The sequence below is a fragment of the Oncorhynchus gorbuscha genome, linkage group LG01, assembly GCF_021184085.1.
Source record: "Oncorhynchus gorbuscha isolate QuinsamMale2020 ecotype Even-year linkage group LG01, OgorEven_v1.0, whole genome shotgun sequence".
Lineage (NCBI taxonomy): Eukaryota > Metazoa > Chordata > Actinopteri > Salmoniformes > Salmonidae > Oncorhynchus > Oncorhynchus gorbuscha.
In genome coordinates, this window is record NC_060173.1 from 34,613,197 (window position 1) to 34,634,460 (window position 21,264).

The window sequence follows — 21,264 nt, forward strand, 5'->3', positions numbered from 1 at the left end:
GTAATTTATGGCAAAGCAAGAACTGGCCCCGAACCAGTTATCACATTTTATTTGGCGTGCATCGTCTTGCCCGGTTCCATGTCGGTCCCTTTACTCTTCTCATAGAATTTAGTAGCCACATTGGCTACTCATTAAAATTAGTATATTTACAGATCTGGATTAAATGGATATGCATAATGATTTTGTTGGTGACAATAGAAGGCCTATCTAGTTTACCCTGGGTTGTGCCGTGGCAGAGATCTTTGTGGGCTATACTCGCCTTTCTAGGGAGTTTTTCCTAGCCACCGTCCTTCTACACCTGCATTGCTTGCTGTTTGGGGTTTTAGGCTGGGTTTCTGTACAGCACTTTGAGATATCAGCTGATGTAGGAAGGGCTATATAAATACATTTGATTTGATTTTGTTCACACCCACCTACCCAGTCATCATGGACCCGAAGGCTACAGGGTGACATGGTCTAGGACGGTCATCACTATCTTCTATAGACACAAAGTCATTTGTACAATTTATCTTCAATAAAATGTGATTTTAAACCTAACCTCACTAATAACTTTACGCCTAACCTTAAATTAAGACCAAAAATAAGCTGTTGAATCTGACTTTGTTACTGTGGAATGTGACCTTGTTGCCATGGAAGCTACTTGTGGAGACCGTGGTCTCTGAAATAAAATTGTATTCTGCTCTCACCTAAAACGGAAGTGATTTTAGTCCATCCCATAGTTTTGTCTCGCGAGAACATTCTACAGCTGTCAGAGTTCGTTCGAAGTAAAGTAGCATTTGGCAACGTTGAATAGCAGGCTCCAAGATGCTTAGAGCTGTCAACAAAACACATTTCAAACAGTTGGTAAGTACACGATAGACGCATATGATTATATTATATTAACTAGCTAAGTAACTTGCTATTCATTCGCAATATGCAAATGCAAATCAGCACAATGTCGCTGTTGCCTAATAGACAGTTAACGTTCGCTAGCAAGGAAGCAAGCCAGTCAACTAGCTAACTTAGCTTACTCGTTAGCTAGCTGTGCACAGTGAACGAAATGGCATATATTTTCTTTTCTATATTCATAAAAATGAAATAAATCGATTGCCACAGTTTGATCATCTGATCATAGTTGATGGCACAGCTAGCGTCCTTTGCTAGCTGAAAATAGCTAGCAGCTAGCTAGCTTACTTATGCAACCTCGTAAACAATCACTTATGCAACTACCAAAAAATGGCCATGCAATGATTTTAAAGACATTGAAGCACCATTTCAATAACGACAATAATTTAATGTACACTAAATCTATTATACGTGTATTGTGCTGTGACGTTGTCTAGACTGCTGTGAATGACCTCTACTCTAGAAACTGTCATTCAGACACAGGTTCAGATAGAGCAGCTGGTACTGTCATGTTTTAGCTTTGTGATAGGCTTGCTACTCCCTGTCAAAGGTTGTATAAGCCCATGTCTAGCTCTGATGTTATGTCAGATTGTTTACAGAAGGGTTTCACAGCTCCCTCCTCCCCTCAGGTGATGTTATGTACTAGTTCACACTTTCTGCTATAACTGACCTCCAATAAATAACCCACTAGATGTTGCTTTCCCCAAAAAGCTACATCTGAACAGAATCAGTAGTATCCTGTATGAACTCAATATTAATGTTGAATTGCTCTTTATTGGACTACCCAAAATGCTGTCATATTATTCATTGCTATTAATCATGGGTGTTTTAAGTTTGACAGGCATTAGAACCATGTAATCAAGGCCGGCTCATCCATTAGGCAGACACATAACACCTCACATAATTCTACCTAAATACAATGAAAACCTCTCTCACCCAGTGGCATATGGGCTATTTAGGTGAGCGCTGATGCCGCCCCATGAGGAGCGCTGCCCACTTTGCCAAAGTCAGGGGCGCAAAATATGTATCTTATCCATGCATAGCACGCCTCTCCAGGGTGCTGTTGGATAGACACAGCGCTGCGGCTCTCCACCAACGCTCAAATCATCTAACATAAATCATGTAGCCATAGTAGAAAGTGTACTAGCCTATGTGGTTTTTCTGTAGCTTAGTCTGGAGATCTTATTTCTGACAATGTTAACAGACACTTTTTATTTTTACATAATGCACATGTCTCCTATCAAATAGCCTAAATGTCACCCTTTCAAATACAAACGTGCTTCCATTTGAATATGACTTTACCTAAAAATAGGACAGGTCAAAATAAAATGGACAATATGGAATGAAATTAGCCTACTCACGACTGCTGCCCGGGAGTTTAACTCTGTGGGCTATATTGTCATGAATTAGTGATTTCAATTGTACATTCATACATTTTTGACGAGCTGATCATAGCGAAGAAGAAAATGTTTCTTCATTTCTCACTGTGTAAACACATCGATTCTCATTGCAAATAGGCTCAGAATAACTCCTGGTAAACTTGGGTAGCTGATATGCAGATATTAAATAGCCAAAATGATTAGGCCTAGTCTTAGGCCATGGTTATGAATCAGACGGTACGACATGGATGGGCATTCATAAAATTACATTACAGGCCGACACTGTAGGCTACACTATTCTAGATTTGTGGGATAGGAGGAGGGAAGCAGAATGGCCAGGACTGGGGCTGAGTGTTATGTTAATGTTATGTCCTATTTACTGAAAATATATTTTCCCCATAGTCTGGTCTCCTCCAGAGGTTTCAAAGCACCTTGGTGGTGGCAGAACACAACAATGACAAACTGACCCCCATTACGCTGAATGCTATCACTGCAGCCAAGAAACTGGGAGGAGATGTGTCCTGTTTGGTTGCTGGAACAGACTGTACAAAGGTAAGTTAAAATCGTGGGTTTGATCATCAGACAAATAACCTGTTGAAAATGGATGATATCCAGACCTACACTCTTAGTGTTTTTATTCAAGGGATTGATTTGCTGTATATTTATAATCTGTTCAGGTTGCACAGGAAATCAGCAAAGTCCTCGGTGTGAAGACAGTTTTGATTGCTCAAAACGATGCTTACAAAGGCTCTCTGCCAGGTATGTATATCCACAGTGTGAAGTAGATGCAGCCGACAGATTCACTGAAGCTGTAAATGAGTTGGACGTTTTACTTCTATGTAAAGTTAGTATGTTAAATTTTTGTGTTATTTTCTGTCAATTTGCATGTGGTGTTAACTGCAACCTGCATGCATGTCTTTCCATAGAAGCGTTGACTCCACTTATCCTGGCAACCCAGAAGCAGTTCAACTTCACCCATATTTGTGCTGGAGCATCTGCCTTTGGGAAAGTAAGCTTATAACACCTTTATATACATAGCTTCAGTGAGGTCATTTGTTACTCCTCAGCAAGCTGTCTGCCTGCAGATGATTTCATATAATGGATTTAATTTCATAAGGCTAGTGTAAAAAAATCAAACATAGCTGTTATCAGTATGCTGGGTTTTTCAATCATGGTTTCTGGAAGTTATTTGTGGGGCATCTTTGGCTGATTGTTACAGATTGCCTTGTATCCCTGCTTATTTTACCATCCTGTCTTTTGTAGAACCTGTTGCCCAGACTGGCGGCCAAGTTGGATGTTGCTCCTATTTCAGACATCATCGAGATCAAATCCCCTGACACCTTTGTGAGAACCATCTATGCTGGTAACTAGCTTCTTGTGAACGTGTATATTTGAACTTTTGAAACCTATTGTTTCCCCCCCCAAGCCAACCTAAGATGGCGTTCATATCTATTGACCACATTAAAAATCACCAATGCAGTTTAGACTGCTTTAGAATTTTTTTGGTACTCTATATGGATCTTGTTTGAAATTATTTTTGGAAACCATGTCAATTTCTAACTGCGATTGGGACTGCTCTTACAAATTAGACCAGTAACTCACCACTTCTCCATGTACACAGTACTTACATGTACCATAGAGAACAAGTTTGTTTATAAATCTAAAGCTAAATCAGCTTTTCGGCAATACAAGCTTTGATTAGATCCCAAAAGCCTAATTTTTCAGTTGCACGAATGAGCTATGAATAAATCAAAATGATCCACTTCAACCTTTGCTGTTTGTCATGTCCAAATAGGTCTTATGGAAAACTCATGGTGTACCTTGAGCCCAGAAGATATTTTGTCTTTTAGACTCTATTTGTGTGAAATTAATTTTCTATTTTAATTCCCAGTTGTCATCAAAAGAGTTGCATGTGGTAGTTACAAAACTGAACATCACTGTTGTTTGTCTCATTCACAGGAAATGCTCTCAGCACTGTCAAGTCTAATGACAATGTCAAGGTTTTCACTGTCAGAGGGACATCCTTTGAGCCCGCTGAGGTGGAGGGAGGCAGTGCTACATCAGAGGAAGGTAGCTCCAGTACTAACCATGCACTGATACACACCTGAAAAGCACACATACAAAAGCCATTGTTCTTGTTTATCATTCTAAAATAAAATAAAATAAAAAATTCCTGGCTGGATAACATACGGTATTTTTCAGGGTATAGTTAAAAGCAAGGAGACATGAGACAGTTTGTCCTTGAGAAGCAGTTTATTTAATATGATCCTCTGATGTTTCCTCATGTGTTGTTGTTTGTTTATTTCAGTTGCTGTGTCCGCTCCTGCTGGGATGTCCGAGTGGCTGGAAGCGTCCTTGACCAAGAGTGACCGTCCAGAGCTGACCAGTGCAAAGGTTGTGGTGTCCGGAGGTGAGAGACACCTAACTTCATGCTATTTGCTTTTACTTGACAAATGAATTGATGTGTATGCCAAATGTTTAAAGAAATCATTACTGTCTTGCCCTTCTTCTAGGACGGGGCCTGAAGAGTGGAGACAATTTCAAGCTGCTGTATGACCTTGCTGACAAAATGAATGCCGCAGGTAAGTGTGTGATTAGAATGAGTCTTTGAATGTTGACCTGCATATACAAATGCAAGTTCTGCATTTGAATACGTAGCTAGGTCTTCATCCAATTGGTGACAGACTTTCATGCAAATACTCTACAATATGCATAAAGAAAACATGTGCATTTTCCCACCAGTGTTGTGTTTCTACCAAATAGATTTTTTGCGGATAAAAGTCAGTGCGTGATGATGTAGTGCACACACATTTCATGTACCGAATAAAAATCTGAAGTTTAATATGTTTCCATCGCTTTTCCAATTCTACCGATAGTTTTGTCACAAACTGTTGCATTAAATAGCAAATGTGCCTACTCTGGTCTTAGCACGTGTACTCCAGCTGGCAGATAGTGTTGGTAGGCTGTGCTGCTAGGTTAGCCTACATGAGATTATTATGGATAACATATTATGAATAGAATATTTTTATTTGTCAAATGGCAGTCAAGCATCGATCATCATGTCACCAGAATAAGACCCTCAATATTTATTGGAAAGGAGTATCAAGATCACCATCCACTTTCACCACCCTGTGAAGTTCATCATCACTTATTTAATCTGTAGCCTAATAAACTGCATGGTTTTCCGAGTCGTAGTGGTAGGACCACACACCATATGATTGTTATTATATCAATATTTGCGCATAAAGGCACTGCCATTTCTCACATAATGAATTTTACCGACTCAAAAAGATCCCACCATGTCGAACGAACAAATGATCTGTTGGCATTTATACAATTTCACCGAAATGTTCTGTTTCCATCATAGCTGTCATGATTTTTTTATACGGTATGCCTTTACAATTAAAATATTGGTGAAGAAATTTGATTGACAGCAGTAAAGTAGGTTTGAATTGATTCTCCCCACAGTTGGTGCTTCCAGAGCTGCTGTGGATGCTGGATATGTCCCCAATGACATGCAGGTTGGACAGACTGGCAAGATCGTGGCCCCCGTAAGTGACAAACTCTAGATAATTTAACATTCATCCTATTCTTTGATAGGCAATGTTGTGCTCACAATGGTGTATTCTGTATTAATATTGCACAATTATTCAAGATAAACCTTTTGTGGAACCATGGGTGTATACTTACAACAAAATAAATCTGAAAATGCGTAGATATAATTTCTGAGTTACCCAGCCAGTATTGATTATTGTGCAAGTTGCCCGCAGCTTGACAAAGGCCTGTTACTTTAGATGCAAACACAATTCCTTGAATTCAGTGTTCTAAAGATGGATCCCTTAGCCCCTTTTAAAAAGGTTAAATTCCCATTATCCGGTTCAAATGGGATATCCCAGCTGTGATTATCCACACATTTGAAATGTAGTTAATGGCACATTTATGCACCTAAATGATTTAGCTGATCCATTAGAGAGCAGAGCACAGTGCAGTGGGTATCTGCTCAGAGCCACAGACCAGGCCATTCTGCCCAAATTGAATTTAGCTAATGTTTTGACAAGCTTGTCACATTTGGGCTTAAAGCCCATTTGTTTTTGTTTTGTTTATGAAACATACTCTGCTATACTATCGCTCGTGCAATAATATGCAATGATGTCTGAGGGGGAAAAACAGTGTTCGTTGTTTGAAGTAACACCATTGTCACAAACGGATGTGGCAGTTTCACCATTACGGATTCCAGCTTTAATGTATTAAATCAAATTTTAATGGCAGTATTTTATCCTGCTCATATTTGTCAGTCAGTTATTCATACTCCTAATGCAAACCATTCAGAGGATTCAAGTATTAAATGGTAATTTTTGATCGCTACCTTCCGGCATTGTTAGGACAGAAGAACGACGTCATATAAGTGTTAATGTCTGTCTGACATCTTTTTTATTTGACAAATGTCCCCTTGAATAGCACAAAACTGTGTTCCTTCTTGTTATGTGTATTTGAATAATGATCCACTTTTGACAGGAGGAATATTTAGCTAATCAACTATTTGCAGGCTTTAAATAGTAGTTATATCCACTATTGAACTGCTCCAGTTATAGTTTTTCTGAAATTAAATTAGACATTTAGTGTTTCTGTCAGTATGTATTCATAGTTTTTGCATATTTACAGTGGGGCAAAAAAGTATTTAGTCAGCCACCAATTGTGCAAATTCTCCTACTGAAAAAGATGAGAGAGGCCTGTTATTTTCATCATAGGTACACTTCAACTATGACAGACAAAATGAGAAAGAAAAATCCAGAAAATCATATTGTAGGATTTTTAATGAATTTATTTGCAAATTATGGTGGAAAATAAGTATTTGGTCAATAACAAAAGTTTCTCAATACTTTCTAATATACCCTTTGTTGGCAATGACAGAGGTCAAACGTTTTCTGTAAGTCTTCACAAGGTTTTCACACTGTTGCTGGTATTTGGCCCATTCCTCCATGTAGATCTCCTCTAGAGCAGTGATGTTTTGGGGCTGTTGCTGGGCAACAGGAACTTTCAAGTCCCTCCAAATATTTTCTATGGGTTTGAGATCTGGAGACTGGCTAGGCCACTCCAGGACCTTGAAATGCTTCTTACGAAGCCACTCCTTCTTTGCCCGGGCAGTGTTTTGGGATCATTGTCATGCTGAAAGACCCAGCCATGTTTCATCTTCAATGCCCTTGCTGATGGTAGGCTTTGTTACTTTGGTCCCAGCTCTCTGCAGGTTATTCACAAGGTCCCCCCCGTGTGGTTCTGGGATTTTTGCTCACCGTTCTTGTAATAATTTTGACCCCATGGGGTGAGATCTTGCGTGGAGCCCCAGATCAAGGGAGATTATCAGTGGTCTTGTATGTCTTCCATTTCCTAATAATTGCTCCCACAGTTGATTTCTTCAAACCAAGCTGCTTACCTATAGCAGATTCAGTCTTCCCAGCCTGGTGCAGGTCTACAATTTTGTTTCTGGTGTCCTTTGACAGCTCTTTGGTCTTGGCCATAGTGGAGTTTGGAGTGTGACTGTTTTAGGTTGTGGACAGGTGTCTTTTATACTGATAACAAGTTCAAACAGGTGCCATTAATACAGGTAACGAGTGGAGGACAGAGGATCCTCTTAAAGAACTTGTTACAGGTCTGTGAGAGCCAGAAATATTGCTTGTTTGTAGGTGACTAAATACTTATTTTCCATCATAATTTGCAAATAAATTCATTAAAAATCCTACAATGTGATTTTCTGGATTTGTTTTCCTCATTTTGTCTCTCATAGTTGAAGTGTACCTATGATGAAAATTACAGGCCTCTCTCATCTTTTTAAGTGGGAGAACTTCCACAATTGGTGGCTGACTAAATACTTTTTTGCCCCACTGTATGTATATCAAAAAATCGTCACATTAGCATTCAGTAGCCTAAAGTCTTTATGACTGTCTTCACCCTACTGTCCTGACGTTTACAGACAGTGTGCCGCTGTATTGTTTATGTAATCTAAGCTGTGGGGTGTCATGCCTGAGCAACGTTTCAGACGAGTACCACATTTGGATAACAGCTTGGCAACAGAACAGCCAGGTTGTCATGTTGCGGTCTTTTGTCGTTTTTTATCGGCTAACAATAGCATCACCACAGTTGAACGACTAGCTACCAATACAATCATGTTCCTTGCAGGGAGTTTCTTTCACACCTGAGGGAATGCTGGGTGTGAAATAGTAGGCTGAAACAGTGCTTTATGCTATTTTTAGCAACACCACAGGAGGTAGCCCTGTCTAGCCTTCTAATTGAAAATGCAAAGCTGCTAGAATAGCTTAAAGAGGCTAACTCTAGGTTAGACATTGGACTCTTGCTAGTACCTTTTTGTTTTAGTTTTTTTATTTTAATATTTTTGTATGTACTCTGATCTTTCCATACAGTGATACTACATGTTTTGTGGTCATTCTCTCTCTGCAAGGACAGTACACTTGCTGGATAGGACAGTGCCTCTCATGGTGAAATATTGGTCCTCACTTCCAGTCGTTGGCAGACTTGTGTTCATAAATTGATGTTCTGCTCCTCTGAGACTACTCCAATAACATTAAGTAGCACTGAAATATTCATATGGCAGTGCATTACGCTGAAAGCTTCTGATGTGTTTTCCCCATAGGTGAGGTGGATGCTTGGGAGGGTCCTACACTCTGCTGCTACGCCCCCCCCCCCAGCACTCTCCCTCTGAGAGATTACACAGACCTGGTCAGGGTCAGCACTAGAACAGCTCCATACTCTATCCCAGGACTGTCCTGCAATCAGCTGCATCTGTACTAGGGTGCCAATGACGACCTTAGTGGTGTCGTGATGGTTTTCTGGAGATTGATGGAGATTGATGGAAAGTTATTCAATAAATATTGCAGGCCCACATATTATACTACTGGTATTTTTTTTTTTTGGTATTGAGTCCGTTGCAGGCATTCCTACGGTAAGGTGTCTTACCTGTGTTCAGCAGCCTGAAACAACTGGGACTACATAGATGTGGCGGTGCACCCAGCGCTTGTATTATGCTGATCCAGCTTGTTTTATCATCTTGTTGTCTCTGTAGGAGTTGTACATCGCTGTTGGCATCTCTGGAGCTATTCAGCATCTGGCTGGGATGAAGGACAGCAAGGTACAGTACAGTTACCATTCTTACTTGTTTCTTCCCTGTCCCTTTATACCAGAATGTTCTATCATGTATACAGAGTAGGCATGCTGCATTATTTATGAAACACATTCTGCTTTGCACTACAGACTATTGTGGCCATCAACAAGGACCCAGAGGCTCCCATCTTCCAGGTGGCTGACTATGGTCTGGTGGCTGATCTGTTCAAGGTGAGATAGTAGGCTGACTGTGTTGGAGGAATATTCACCCATGAGGAAACATTACCAAACACTCTTGCCATGACTGAAACTAACCCATCACTGGGTTAGCTTTCAGCACAGCGCTGACTAGATGATCAGCAAGACCCCGGCATTTCAATAACCAAGAAATGACAACAGTGACAATCAGAATATTACATTCACTATTTCCCTGATCAGTGTTGCAAGAACCATTATTATTCCACCTAATGGAAATGTGTTGAATTATTGAGGTGCTGAATTAATCAGAGGTGAGTTGTGGCCAGAGCCTGCTGTTGTGTAGAGATACAACAGTGCTCCTTCAAACCATAAGTTCTCATGTTTTATTTTCTCTTCCCTTGTGCCATTACTTTACATGCTCAGCTGCCCTCTAATGTCTGGCTGGCACATATGGCCAGTGTGTCAGAGGGTTGTCATACTCTTGAACAAGAGGGCCCGTGCTTTCGGTGAAAGTGTATTAGCATTTATTTTCATGTGTGTGTAATGTTGTTCATCTTTTATTTACTATGGCGGTGGTGGTGTGTGAGAGGCCCAGGTGTTATGGGGAAACTCCGTAATAATAGCTCGTGGCAGCAGAGTTGTGACCTGCTGGTTATCAGCTTACATGTGATCACTCCTCGGATAACTCATTCAAATGTATGGTCTTTCTCCTCTTCCTTCAATTGAAAACTGATCTGTGGGACATACTCGACTCGGGCGCTACTGATACTGATAAACTATATGTCATTCAGCAGGCAACCCCGCTCATGTCCCTTTGATCAGTTACACTCAGAAAATGAAATGGTTTATCAATGACGTCACCCCAAACTGTGAGACTCAACACCTACATTTATCTAAAAGTTCAACCTTCCATTTCCATGTCGCAAGCACACATTGTGTCCATTGTGTCAACCTTGCTAGATATGCCTGGTTAGGGGGTGCAACCATCTTAAACTACTCTGTTTTTTCTTTGTCTCACTAGGCTGTCCCTGAGATGACTGCAGCATTGAGCAAGTGAGCCAAAATTCAGCTCAGCAGCCATACCTTCACTACCTGGGTACCAAGACCACATGGTTACAGCTCTCCTACAATCTCTGCCTTAACGTTTCTGGAGCTACTTTTCTGGGAACACTAATAATGTTATCATCCTCCTTCCTAAATGGAAACAGAACAACACTGTTTATAAACCGGACATGTGTTCTTATGGACCTAGCTATGATAATGCCACAAATAATGTTTTGCTTACCTGGCGTAGGTGATATTTTTGTTCCCTGTTATTGCATATTTTGTAATATGTATTTAACGTAGCTTCACAATAAAGGCAATCTTCAGGAAGTCTAAACCTGCCTCACTAATGCACTTTTATTAATGTGTAGTCCCCCGAAAGGTCTTGGTATCGATGATAAAACTGACTGTAAATGACTGTTCTTTTACCACGTTTGCTTTTAATTGCTTTTACTCTGCACTGAATTCCCTTCATGATCAATTTACAAAATGCCTGTTGACATTTAAGTGCACAGGATTAGATTTCCATGTCTGAAAGCAGATATTTTTAAAGGTCGATGCTATAATACTTTTTCTTCTGACCAACACTTTACATAACATCTTCAATTACAAATCCCTTGAGATTTGGTAGCTGAAACATCCCTCAATCGCTCAATTGTCTGGCTTAAAAATATTTTGTCATATCATTTGAATACAAACTTTAGCATTGATAATGTAGAAAGACAAAGGTAAGAAATAAGCTGAGAACACAGCTCAACACAGTAGAACACAGATCAAATGTACCCTGCATTAGTCCGATCAGAGAGGACTGTACTTAATGTTGAGGTCGAGAGACTCCAGGTTGACTTTCAGTATGGTTTGTTTATAAAATGTCTGATTAGTGTGGCTCATGACATCATAACATGATTGCCAGTTAGTAGTTGTTTTGTGATCAGTCTAGTGTCTCCAATCCCTAAGTAAGTATATTAGACAAACAAACCACCCAGTTCCACCCACACACACCCAGCCCCATCGCTAAATTATATCACATACAAAAGCATCAGAGCCAGTCACATTTCTGCTGAGCCCTGCTACCTCAGAGCTTGGGCTAATGCCCTAATGCTGGTTTCTTTTGGTGACTCCATATACTCATTTATAGTGGCACTTCCTGATAGATGTTCAGTGCCTGCTCACTAAGGCATGTTTCCCTGTCCTCAATGGACGATGGGCTGTGCTGGCAGAGCTGCCATTCACAGTTCCAAGGTGCTTTTGGCAATGAGGAAGATTGCTGTATGCCAGTGGAGGATGCCTCTGAGTTCATGTCTTTAGTTTTAGTCAGTGAGTTTCAGGAGGGTATTTGAGGAGTGAGTCAGTGCTGGCTAAGAGATACAGTACCACCTGTAGCCCTTTCCTATGTCTCAGGCAGGCTGCTGACGGGGGCATCTGCCTGAGACAGCCTGTACTTCTCCTCCATGAAAGGCTCCCTGGCCTGCAGGTGGATGAGAGGCTTGGTGTGGAAGCCTCTGCGGCTCTCCTTGTTCCTCTTGTTGTAGATATTGAGCCTGTGCTCCAGCTCAGGGCTGGTCTTGGCGGAGCCAGCAGGGCTGGGCAGTTTGAGGTTGACAGGGTCCAAGCCTTTCTGTCCCAGACAGGAGTCCTCAGACAGGGAGGAGAGCAGCTCCTGCACCACGGCACTGGGGTGTCCTCTAGGGCCAGGCTGTGTTCCCAAGCCCAGGGCCAGGGGGCTGCAGTAGGGCGGGGGGTAACAGCGCTGGCCGCTGTAGGAGTCTGTGGAGGTGGAGGCCTCGCGGACGGTGGAGCTGCAGTCGGTGTTGGAGCCCAGGGTGTGGCTACTTATACTGTGCTGGTGGGCGCTGAAGCTGGAGCGAGAGCGGGACATGGTGGTGTTGGAGGCCTCGCTCACGGAGCTACCCGTCCGCTGCAGACAGCTGGACACTGCATCTGCACTCACCAGAGACGAGGGCAGCTGGCTGGGGTTATTGGGCAGGTGCACGTCTATGGCTGCAGTGGTGATGACACGAGCTGGGTCTGGGATCCCAACATCTACAAGAATCACAAAACAACTTTGACTCAACACATGATCCTCCTGAGCAAAGCAAAGTACACAAACAAACCTGTGAGGGTGTAGACAATTGTTTATTCTTACCACTGCTTGCCTCACTGTAGTACTGGCTGATGTAGTTGTTCATGTCATCTTGAACAACATGATCTGAAAGAAATAAGAAACAAAATAGGTATGTACTTTTTCTCAGAAAAAGTTAGAGTTAGATGTTTGGTACCCTTATCTAATAGAGCTTGTGACAATCTATTCCCATGTTTGTTCTGTAAAGATCTCCCAGAATGCATCAGTCAGATATTCCTGACCAGAAGGTTGAACCCATAGGAAGCGAGGTAAGGAATGTAAAAAGAGGTGAGGTGGTGGGTAGAAGGGCCTGTGGCTAGCATCTCTGACCTGTCACAGTTTACCTCTAAGTGCCATCCCCATTCCCTCAGGACCACTAGACAGATGGGTTTTATTTATGTTTCTTCAAATATTCATTTTAAGACTGTTCCAAGAAGGCAGGGGATGCGTGGACTAAAATGTGGCGTCAGAGACAATCACTCTGCGATTAATAACACATGAGCATGTGAGGACCACTTAGAAGGCTGCAGTCTGACACAGCCTCTCTGTGAAATCTCAGATATATAGCAGAGAGAGGAGCAGAGTGATTTATGTCTTTACTAAAGGAAAGTTCTTTGTTTCTCCTGTCTCCCGCAACTTATGATCTGTCTCCCTTTGAAAGTTTTATGGCTCCTGTATTCATTGGAGTGTTTGTTCAGAATTTTAAAGACTTATGTTTTGATAATATTTCCTTTGTTCCATGCAGGTTGAAGACCCAGCTAGCCAGTAACTAGCTAACACCAGACACAGATGAAGACCCAGCTAACCAGTAACTAGCTAACACCAGACACAGATGAAGACCCAGCTAACCAGTAACTAGCTAACACCAGACACAGATGAAGACCCAACTAACCAGTAACTAGCGAACACCAGACACAGATGAAAGGGGAAACATATAAGTATCTTTGCCATAGATCAATATGGTAAAGATTTAATTATATTTGCTGACACCCTACAGTCAAATTTTGGCACCAGTAGAGTAGCTATCTAGCTATATAAACCACGCCCCTCTGCAAACACACCTTTCCCATGTTGGTTAATAGGCGGAACTTATTTAAATTAGACAAAATAATATAATTTTACCATTGGTGTATTAAAATGAGATTAAGGTGACGTTACTTTGTCCATGAATCCAAGTGTTTGACATGGGGAGGGAACCAGTAACTTTATGGTCAAACTTTATCAATGTAGAAGCAACAGTCATTAGTCGTCATACTTTGATCTGGTTTCCTTCAAATATCATCACATTTTATGAAAAACATGATTTTGACCTTTATAAACTGCAATGCCTATAATCCACGATCTGATTGAATCCTAGGTTAGATACAATGGTCATCATACAGACGTGCGACATCTTTTTAAACCAATCTCTTGGTTTACAAATACACTCCCCTATGCATTTATTTGGACAGTGAAGCTAATTTGGCTCTATGCTCCAGCATTTTGCATTTGAAATCAAATGTTTTATTTGAGGCGACAGTATAGAATGTCACCTTTTATTTGAGGGTGTTTTCATAGATCTGTTTTACCATTTAGAAATGAAAGCACTATGCATCTAGTCCCCCCATTTGAAGGCGTCATAATTATTTGGAAAAATGTATTTATATTGTATAAAATGTTGTCAACATTTTTGTATTTGTTCCCATATTTCTAGCACACAATGACTACATCCAGCTTGTGACTCTGCAAACTTGTTGGATGCATTTACAGTTTGTTTCGGTGCTGTTTCAGATTATGTTGCGCCCAATAGAAAATAATGTATTGTATCATTTTGGGGTCATTTTATTGTAAAAAGAATTGAATATGTTTCTTAACACTTCTATGTTAATGTGGATGCCACCATGATTACAGATAATAATGAATCAATTGTGATTAATGATGAGAGAAATTTACAGAGGCATAAATATCATCCCCTGTTACTGGTAATGGTGAGAGGTTAGCATGATCTTTGTGCATCTGTAACTTTCTCCCTCATCATTATTCACTATTCATTCATTATTATCCTTAATCATCGTAGCATCCACCATTCCTATTTACAATAAAAGTGACTCCAAAATGACTCAAAACATTATTTACCATTCATTTATATTGGGCACAGCGTAATCTAAAACACAACCAAAAAACTATAAATACATCCAACGACTTTGTCGAATCACATGCTTGATGTAGTTATTACGGGCTAGGGATATGGGACCAAATACTACACTTTTGACTAAATGTAATACACTGTAAGTGAATTTGTCCAAACACTTAAGACACCTTAATTTGTATTTATTTAACTAGGCAAGTCAGTGAAGAACAAATTCTTATTTACAATGATGGCCAAACCCGGACGACACTGGGCCAATTGTGCGCCTCCCTATGGGACTCCCAATCACGGCCGGATGTGATTCAGCCTAGATTCGAACCAAATCAAATTTTATTAGTCACATGCGCCGAATACAACAGGTGTAGACCTTACAGTGAAATGTTTACTTACAAGCCCCTAACCAAAAATGCAGTTTAAAAAACATGAATAAGAATTAATAGTAACAAGTAGTTAAAGAGCAGCAGTAAAATAACAATAGCGAGACAATATACAGGGGGTACCGGTACAGAGTCAATGTGCGGGGGCACCGGTTATTTGAGGTAATATGTACATGTAGGTAGAGTTATTAAAGTGACTATGCATAGATAACAGAGAGTAGCAGAAGTGTAAACGAGGGGGTGGCAATGCAAATAGTATGATTAGCCATTTGATTAGATGTTTGGAATCTTATGGTTTGGGGGTAGAAGCTGTTTGGAAGCCTAGACTTGGCGCTCCGGTACCACTTGCCGTGCGGTAGCAGAGAGAAAAGTCTATGACTAGGGTGGCTGGAGTCTGCCATTTTTTAGGGCCATCTTTTGACACCACCTGGTATAGAGGTCCAGGATGGCAGGAAGCTTGGCCCCAGTGATGTACTGGGCCATACGCACTACCCTCTGTAGTGCCTTGCGGTCTGAGGCAGAGGAGTTGCCAAACCAGGCAGTGATGCAACCAGTCAGGATGCTCTCGATGCTGCAGCTGTAGAACCTTAAGAGGATCTGAGGACCCATGCCAAATCTTTTCAGTCTCCTGCGGGGGAATAGGTTTTGTTGTGCCCTCTTCACGACTGTCTTGGTGTGCTTGGACAATGTTAATTTGTTTGTGATGTGGACACCAAGGAACTTGAAGCTCTCAACCTGCTTCACTACAGCCCTGTCAATCAAAATGGGGGCGTGCTCGGTCCTCCTTTTCCTGTAGTCCACAATCATAGTCTTTGTCTTGATCACATTAAGGGAGAGGTTGTTGTTCTGGCATCACCCGGTCAGGTCTCTGACCTCCTCCCTATAGGCTGTCTCGGTGTTGTCGGTGATCAAACCTACCACTGTTGTGTCATCGCAAACTTAATGATGGTGATGGAGTCGTGCCTGACCATGCAGTTATGATTGAACAGGGAGTACAAGAGAGGACTGAGCACGCACCCCTGAGGGGCCCCTGTGTTGAGGATCAGCATGGTGGATGTGTTGTTACCTACCCTTACCACCTGGGGGCGGCCCGTCAGAAAGTTCAGGATCCAGTTGCAGAAGGAAATGTTTAGTCCAAGGGTCCTTAGCTTAGTGATGAGCTTTGAGGACACCATGGTGTTGAACGCTGAGCTATAGTCAATGAATAGCATTTTCACACAGGTGTTCCTTTTGTCCAGGTGGGAAAGGCCAGTGTGGAGTGAAATAGACATTGCATCATCTGTGGATCTGTTAGGGCGGTATGCAAATTGGAGTGAGTCTAGGGTTCCTGGGATAATGGTGTTGTGAGCCATGACCAGACTTTCAAAGCACTTCATGGCTACAGACATGAGTGCTACTCATGTAGTCATTTAGGCAGATTACCTTAGTATGGCTCAGGGACTATGGTTAAATCATTTTGGTATTACAGACTTGGACAGGGAGAGGTTGAAAATGTCAGTGAAGACATTTGCCAGTTGGTCAGCGCATGCTTGCAGTACACATCCTGGTAATCCGCCTGGTCCTTTCGGCCTTGTGAATGTTGACCTGTTTAAAGGCCTTACTCACATCGGCTGCGGAGAGTGTGATCACACAGTCGTCCGGAACAGCTGGTGCTCTCATGCATGTTTCAGTGTTATTGGCCTCGAAGTGAGCATAGAAGTAGTTTAGCTCGTCTGGTAGGCTTGTGTCACAGGGCAGCTCTCGGCTGTGCTTCCCTTTGTAGTCTGTAATGGTTTGCAAGCCCGTCACATCTAACGAGCATCGGAGCCGGTGTAGTACGATTCGATCTTAGTCCTGTATTGATACTGCCTGTTTGATAGTTCAGGGCATAGCGGGATTTCTTATAAGCTTCCAGGTTAGAGTCCCGCTCCTTAAAAGTGGCAGCTCTAGCCTTTAGCTCAGTGTGGATGTTGCCTGTAATCCATTGCTTCTGGTTGGGGTATATATGTACAGTCACTGTGGGTTCGACGTCATCAATGCACTTATTGATGAAGCCATTGACTGATGTGGTGTACTCCTCAATGCCATAGGAAGAATCCCGGAACATATTCCAGTCTGTGCTAGTAAAACAGTCCTGTAGCTTAGCATCTGCATTTTCCAGGGACGGTAGTGACATCTCTTGCACTAAGATGTAGTGCCTTAGACCGGGAGCCCATTGGGGAGGGGACTAAACACATAAAGTGCTTCACTGTCCAAATAAACACGGAGGGGAGTGCATATTTACATAGAGGATCTTGTCCTGATTCAAACAGCACTCCCATAGCACTGAGGTCTCTGACTCAGAGGTCCCACACTGTAGGCATCCCATCAGGCTGCTGTTCTTGTGGAATTATTTTCCTTGTACAGTACGCTACTATTCTATCCTCCCTGGAATCTGGTGTGGTTTGTTAGATGTCTGTTGTGGTTTCCAGGTGAACGGAGAACTTCTTTTCGACCCAGCCAACCTCTGTTTAACAAACAAGACCCAAAGCACAGAGCACTCTGTTCATTCGGCCACTTTGCCTGGAAAATCTGATCTGACTTGGCCAAGGCATCCCTCTATTCCCCTGGCTTCAAGAGAGAACCTCTGTGGTTAGAAACCACAGCCAGCAGGCAATCCCTAGAGATAGAACCCTATGACATGGTTTTATCTTGATGAGACAATCTGCAGTGTTCTGATGTAATGCAACAGGATCAGGGTGTGGTACCTCTAGGGGCTGCTGCCTCCCTGGCTTTAGCCTGGCCTCGCTGATCGGGGCCCCCAGGGGCCAGGCCGTCCACCTCCTGGAAGCTGCTGCTCTGCTTGCCCCACACATGGTGGATCTGCATGGCAGCCTCTCGCTCTGCTACCAGGTCCAAGTCCTGCTGAGCCAGGTGGGCCCGCAGCTGCCTGATCTCAAACTAATAGAGAGGAGCGAGAAAGAGAGAGTGAGAGAAAGAAGGAAAGAGAGTGAGAAAGAAAGACAGAGAGCGAGAGAGAGAGAAAGAAGGGGGGGGGACACAAAGGAGAACATACATGTGTTATCCTTGCATACAAACACCTTTAAGAGCTCTGGCCCTAACGTCCACACACTATCTCATCCACTAACTACATTATTGGTAGCTGTTGGCTATATGGCCAAACCCTGACTTGTGTCACACTGACCATTGCACACATAAATAGATGACATATATGTGTGTACATATTACAGATCACTCTAATGGTTAGAACATAAACCTTTTCCCTCTTGGGTCAACAGGACCCAGCAGGGTTGTACAGTGACAGTCCTAAGCCCTCAACTTTACTATATTACATGGACAAATGTGACTTTATAATTTTCCTGAATGGAAATCCCAGGATGGGAATAACAGGAATGTTGTGAATCATTATGACTGAATACAGAACCTGGTAGTATCTCCTATTAAGGATATATGATCTATTTATGTATTCAAAGGGTCAGTGTGACACAATTCAGTGTTTGTCAGATTAAAGGTTTGGTTATTCCACTAATATGTGTGTGAATTTGAATGTGTTATTTTAGCAATTATTTCTGTCACTTTGCTGCCCTCTACTGGTCAATGACAGGTAATGGTAACTAGTTCGACAGTTGTGTGAACATACTGCCTGCTCCTGGCAGATCTGGGTGAGTCTCTCCAGCTGCTCCTCCCTGACAGCTTTGGCCTTCTCATACTGCTGGTTCTCCATCTCCATCTCCACCTTCACCTGTAGCACGTAGGCTGGGACAGAACACAGGGCAGACTGTTATAGAGACTGCTAGGTAGGGATAAACAGTCACACTGACATAACTTATTTTTAAAATATCAGTAGTAGGGATATAGGGATTATGATCAGTAAGAAAAATATGTTTCCTGTCTTAAATCAGTCATTGTACATGTGTGTGCATGTGAAACATGGAACTTCCACAAGAGGGCATAACAATTAAAAACAGCTTAGAGTCAAGAAACAGTACAACGTGTGTGTGTCTGTATCAGATTATGTATGTATTTGTCATTGTGTTGTAAAGCAAGTATTGATTGTGGTTGGTAATATGCATGGTAAAAAAAATCAGTAAAGCTCAGTAAAAAGCCAGTTAGGATAATAACATCCATAAGGGTGGAGCTGCAGAAATATTGTTGTTAAGGACATGACACAGAGGAGACTGTATTCATCCACCCCATACATCTACCCTCAGGCCCTCCCAGCCTCACCATCGATGATCCTCTTGACCCTCCAGATGCGCAGGGTGATGATGAGGCCGATGGCGTCCCAGGGGCTGCTAGGGCCGTTGGCCACCGTTGAGGCCACCATGGGGGCCAGGGACAGGACTATGACTGCACCGTCAAACACCTACACACAAGCACACACACAAAGATATGAGCAAGAAGACAATATTTGAATTAAAAAACATGTACAACTATGACAGACAAAATGAGAAAAAAAATCCAGAAAATCACATTGTAGGATTTTTAATGAATTTATTTGCAAATTATGGTGCAAAATAAGTATTTGGTCACCTACAAACAAAAACAAGCAAGATTTCTGGAGCTTGGTTTGAAGAAATCAACTGTGGGAGCAATTATTAGGAAATGGAAGACATGCAAGACCACTGATAATCTCCCTCGATCTGGGGCTCCACGCAAGATCTCACCCCGTGGGGTCAAAATGATCACAAGAACGGTGACAAAAATCCCAGAACCACACGGGGGGACCTAGTGAATGACCTGCAGAGAGCTGGGACCAAAGTAACAAAGCCTACCATCAGTAACACACTACGCCGCCAGGGACTCAAATCCTGCAGTGCCAGACGTGTCCCCCTGCTTAAGCAAGTACATGTCCAGGCCCGTCTGAAGTTTGCTAGAGAGCATTTGGATGATCCAGAAGAAGATGGGAGAATGTCATATGGTCAGATGAAACCAAAATATAACTTTTTGGTAAAAACTCAACTCGCCGTGTTTGGAGGACAAAGAATGCTGAGTTGCATCCAAAGAACACCATACCTACTGTGAAGCATGGGGGTCGAAACATCATGCTTTGGGACTGTTTTTCTGCAAAGGGACCAGGAGGACTGATCCGTGTGTAGGAAAGAATGAATGGGGACATGTATCGTGAGATTTTGAGTGAAAACCTCCTTCCATCAGCAAGGGCATTGAAGATGAAACATGGCTGGGTCTTTCAGCATGACAATGTTCCCAAACACACACCCGGGCAATGAAGGAGTGGCTTCGTAAGAAGCATTTCAAGGTCCTGGAGTGGCCTAGCCATTCTCCAGATCTCAACCCCATAGAAAATCTTTGGAGGGAGTTGAAAGTCTGTGTTGCCCAGCAACAGCCCCAAAACATCACTGCTCTAGAGGAGATCTGCATGGAGGAATGGGCCAAAATACCAGCAACAGTGTGTGAAAACCTTGTGAAGACTTACAGAAAACATTTGACCTCTGTCATTGCCAACAAAGGGTATATAACAAAGTATTGAGATAAACTTTTGTTATTGACCAAATACTTATTTTCCACCATAATTTGCAAACCAATTCATTAAAAATCCTACAATGTGATTTTCTGGATTTCTTTTTCTCATTTTGTCCGTCATAGTTGAAGTGAACCTATGATGAAAATTACAGGCCTCTCATCTTTTTAAGTAGGAGAACTTGCACAATTGGTGGCTGACTAAATACTTTTTTGCCCCACTGTACATATCCAAGTTTCAGAACATTCCCTCCAGGCCAGTGGGTGGTTTCCAGTCTGAGGTCTGACATTTGGAGAATACTATTGCTGTGGAAGTAGTGGGCTGCTCTGAGCCCCACCTCAGGATGGTCCCCCAGGGAGCTTACCTCCACTTTGTTCTCGATGTAATCCCAGATCCCCAGCACCACAATTCTGAACACCGTCTGAGAGAGCGGGAGGAGGGAGAGTGGGGGAGGGAGATAGGGAGGGAAAGGGTAAAAAGGATTGGGGAAGAGAACCATAGCAATAGAATACATTTCCTTTAATTGTAAATACACCCCTAAAAATACTAATGTCTCA

At 42.2% G+C, this 21,264-nt stretch overlaps 2 protein-coding genes across 2 annotated transcripts in view; one reads left to right on the top strand and one right to left on the bottom strand.

The window, feature by feature from the left end:
• The first annotated feature begins 704 nt into the window (after positions 1-704).
• LOC124036535 (electron transfer flavoprotein subunit alpha, mitochondrial-like) lies at positions 705-10,956 on the top strand. Its single transcript, XM_046351241.1, has 12 exons — positions 705-843; positions 2,667-2,816; positions 2,942-3,023; positions 3,191-3,273; positions 3,528-3,627; positions 4,224-4,334; positions 4,573-4,674; positions 4,778-4,846; positions 5,733-5,815; positions 9,340-9,405; positions 9,528-9,608; positions 10,597-10,956. The coding sequence occupies exons 1-12, from the start codon at positions 805-807 to the stop codon at positions 10,630-10,632; spliced, it is 1,002 nt and encodes a 333-aa protein (XP_046207197.1). The 5' UTR covers positions 705-804; the 3' UTR covers positions 10,633-10,956.
• The window catches only part of LOC124036529 (transmembrane protein 266-like), a 63,858-nt gene continuing 52,189 nt past the window's right edge, over positions 9,596-21,264 (bottom strand). Inside the window, exons 6-11 of the mRNA XM_046351229.1 lie at positions 21,072-21,128; positions 19,453-19,591; positions 18,866-18,981; positions 17,973-18,165; positions 12,766-12,828; positions 9,596-12,662 (exon numbers count right to left, since the gene is read on the bottom strand). Coding sequence (XP_046207185.1) covers positions 12,010-12,662; positions 12,766-12,828; positions 17,973-18,165; positions 18,866-18,981; positions 19,453-19,591; positions 21,072-21,128 — 1,221 coding nt within the window. The 3' untranslated portion in view covers positions 9,596-12,009. The remainder of the gene's footprint in view (positions 12,663-12,765; positions 12,829-17,972; positions 18,166-18,865; positions 18,982-19,452; positions 19,592-21,071; positions 21,129-21,264) is intronic.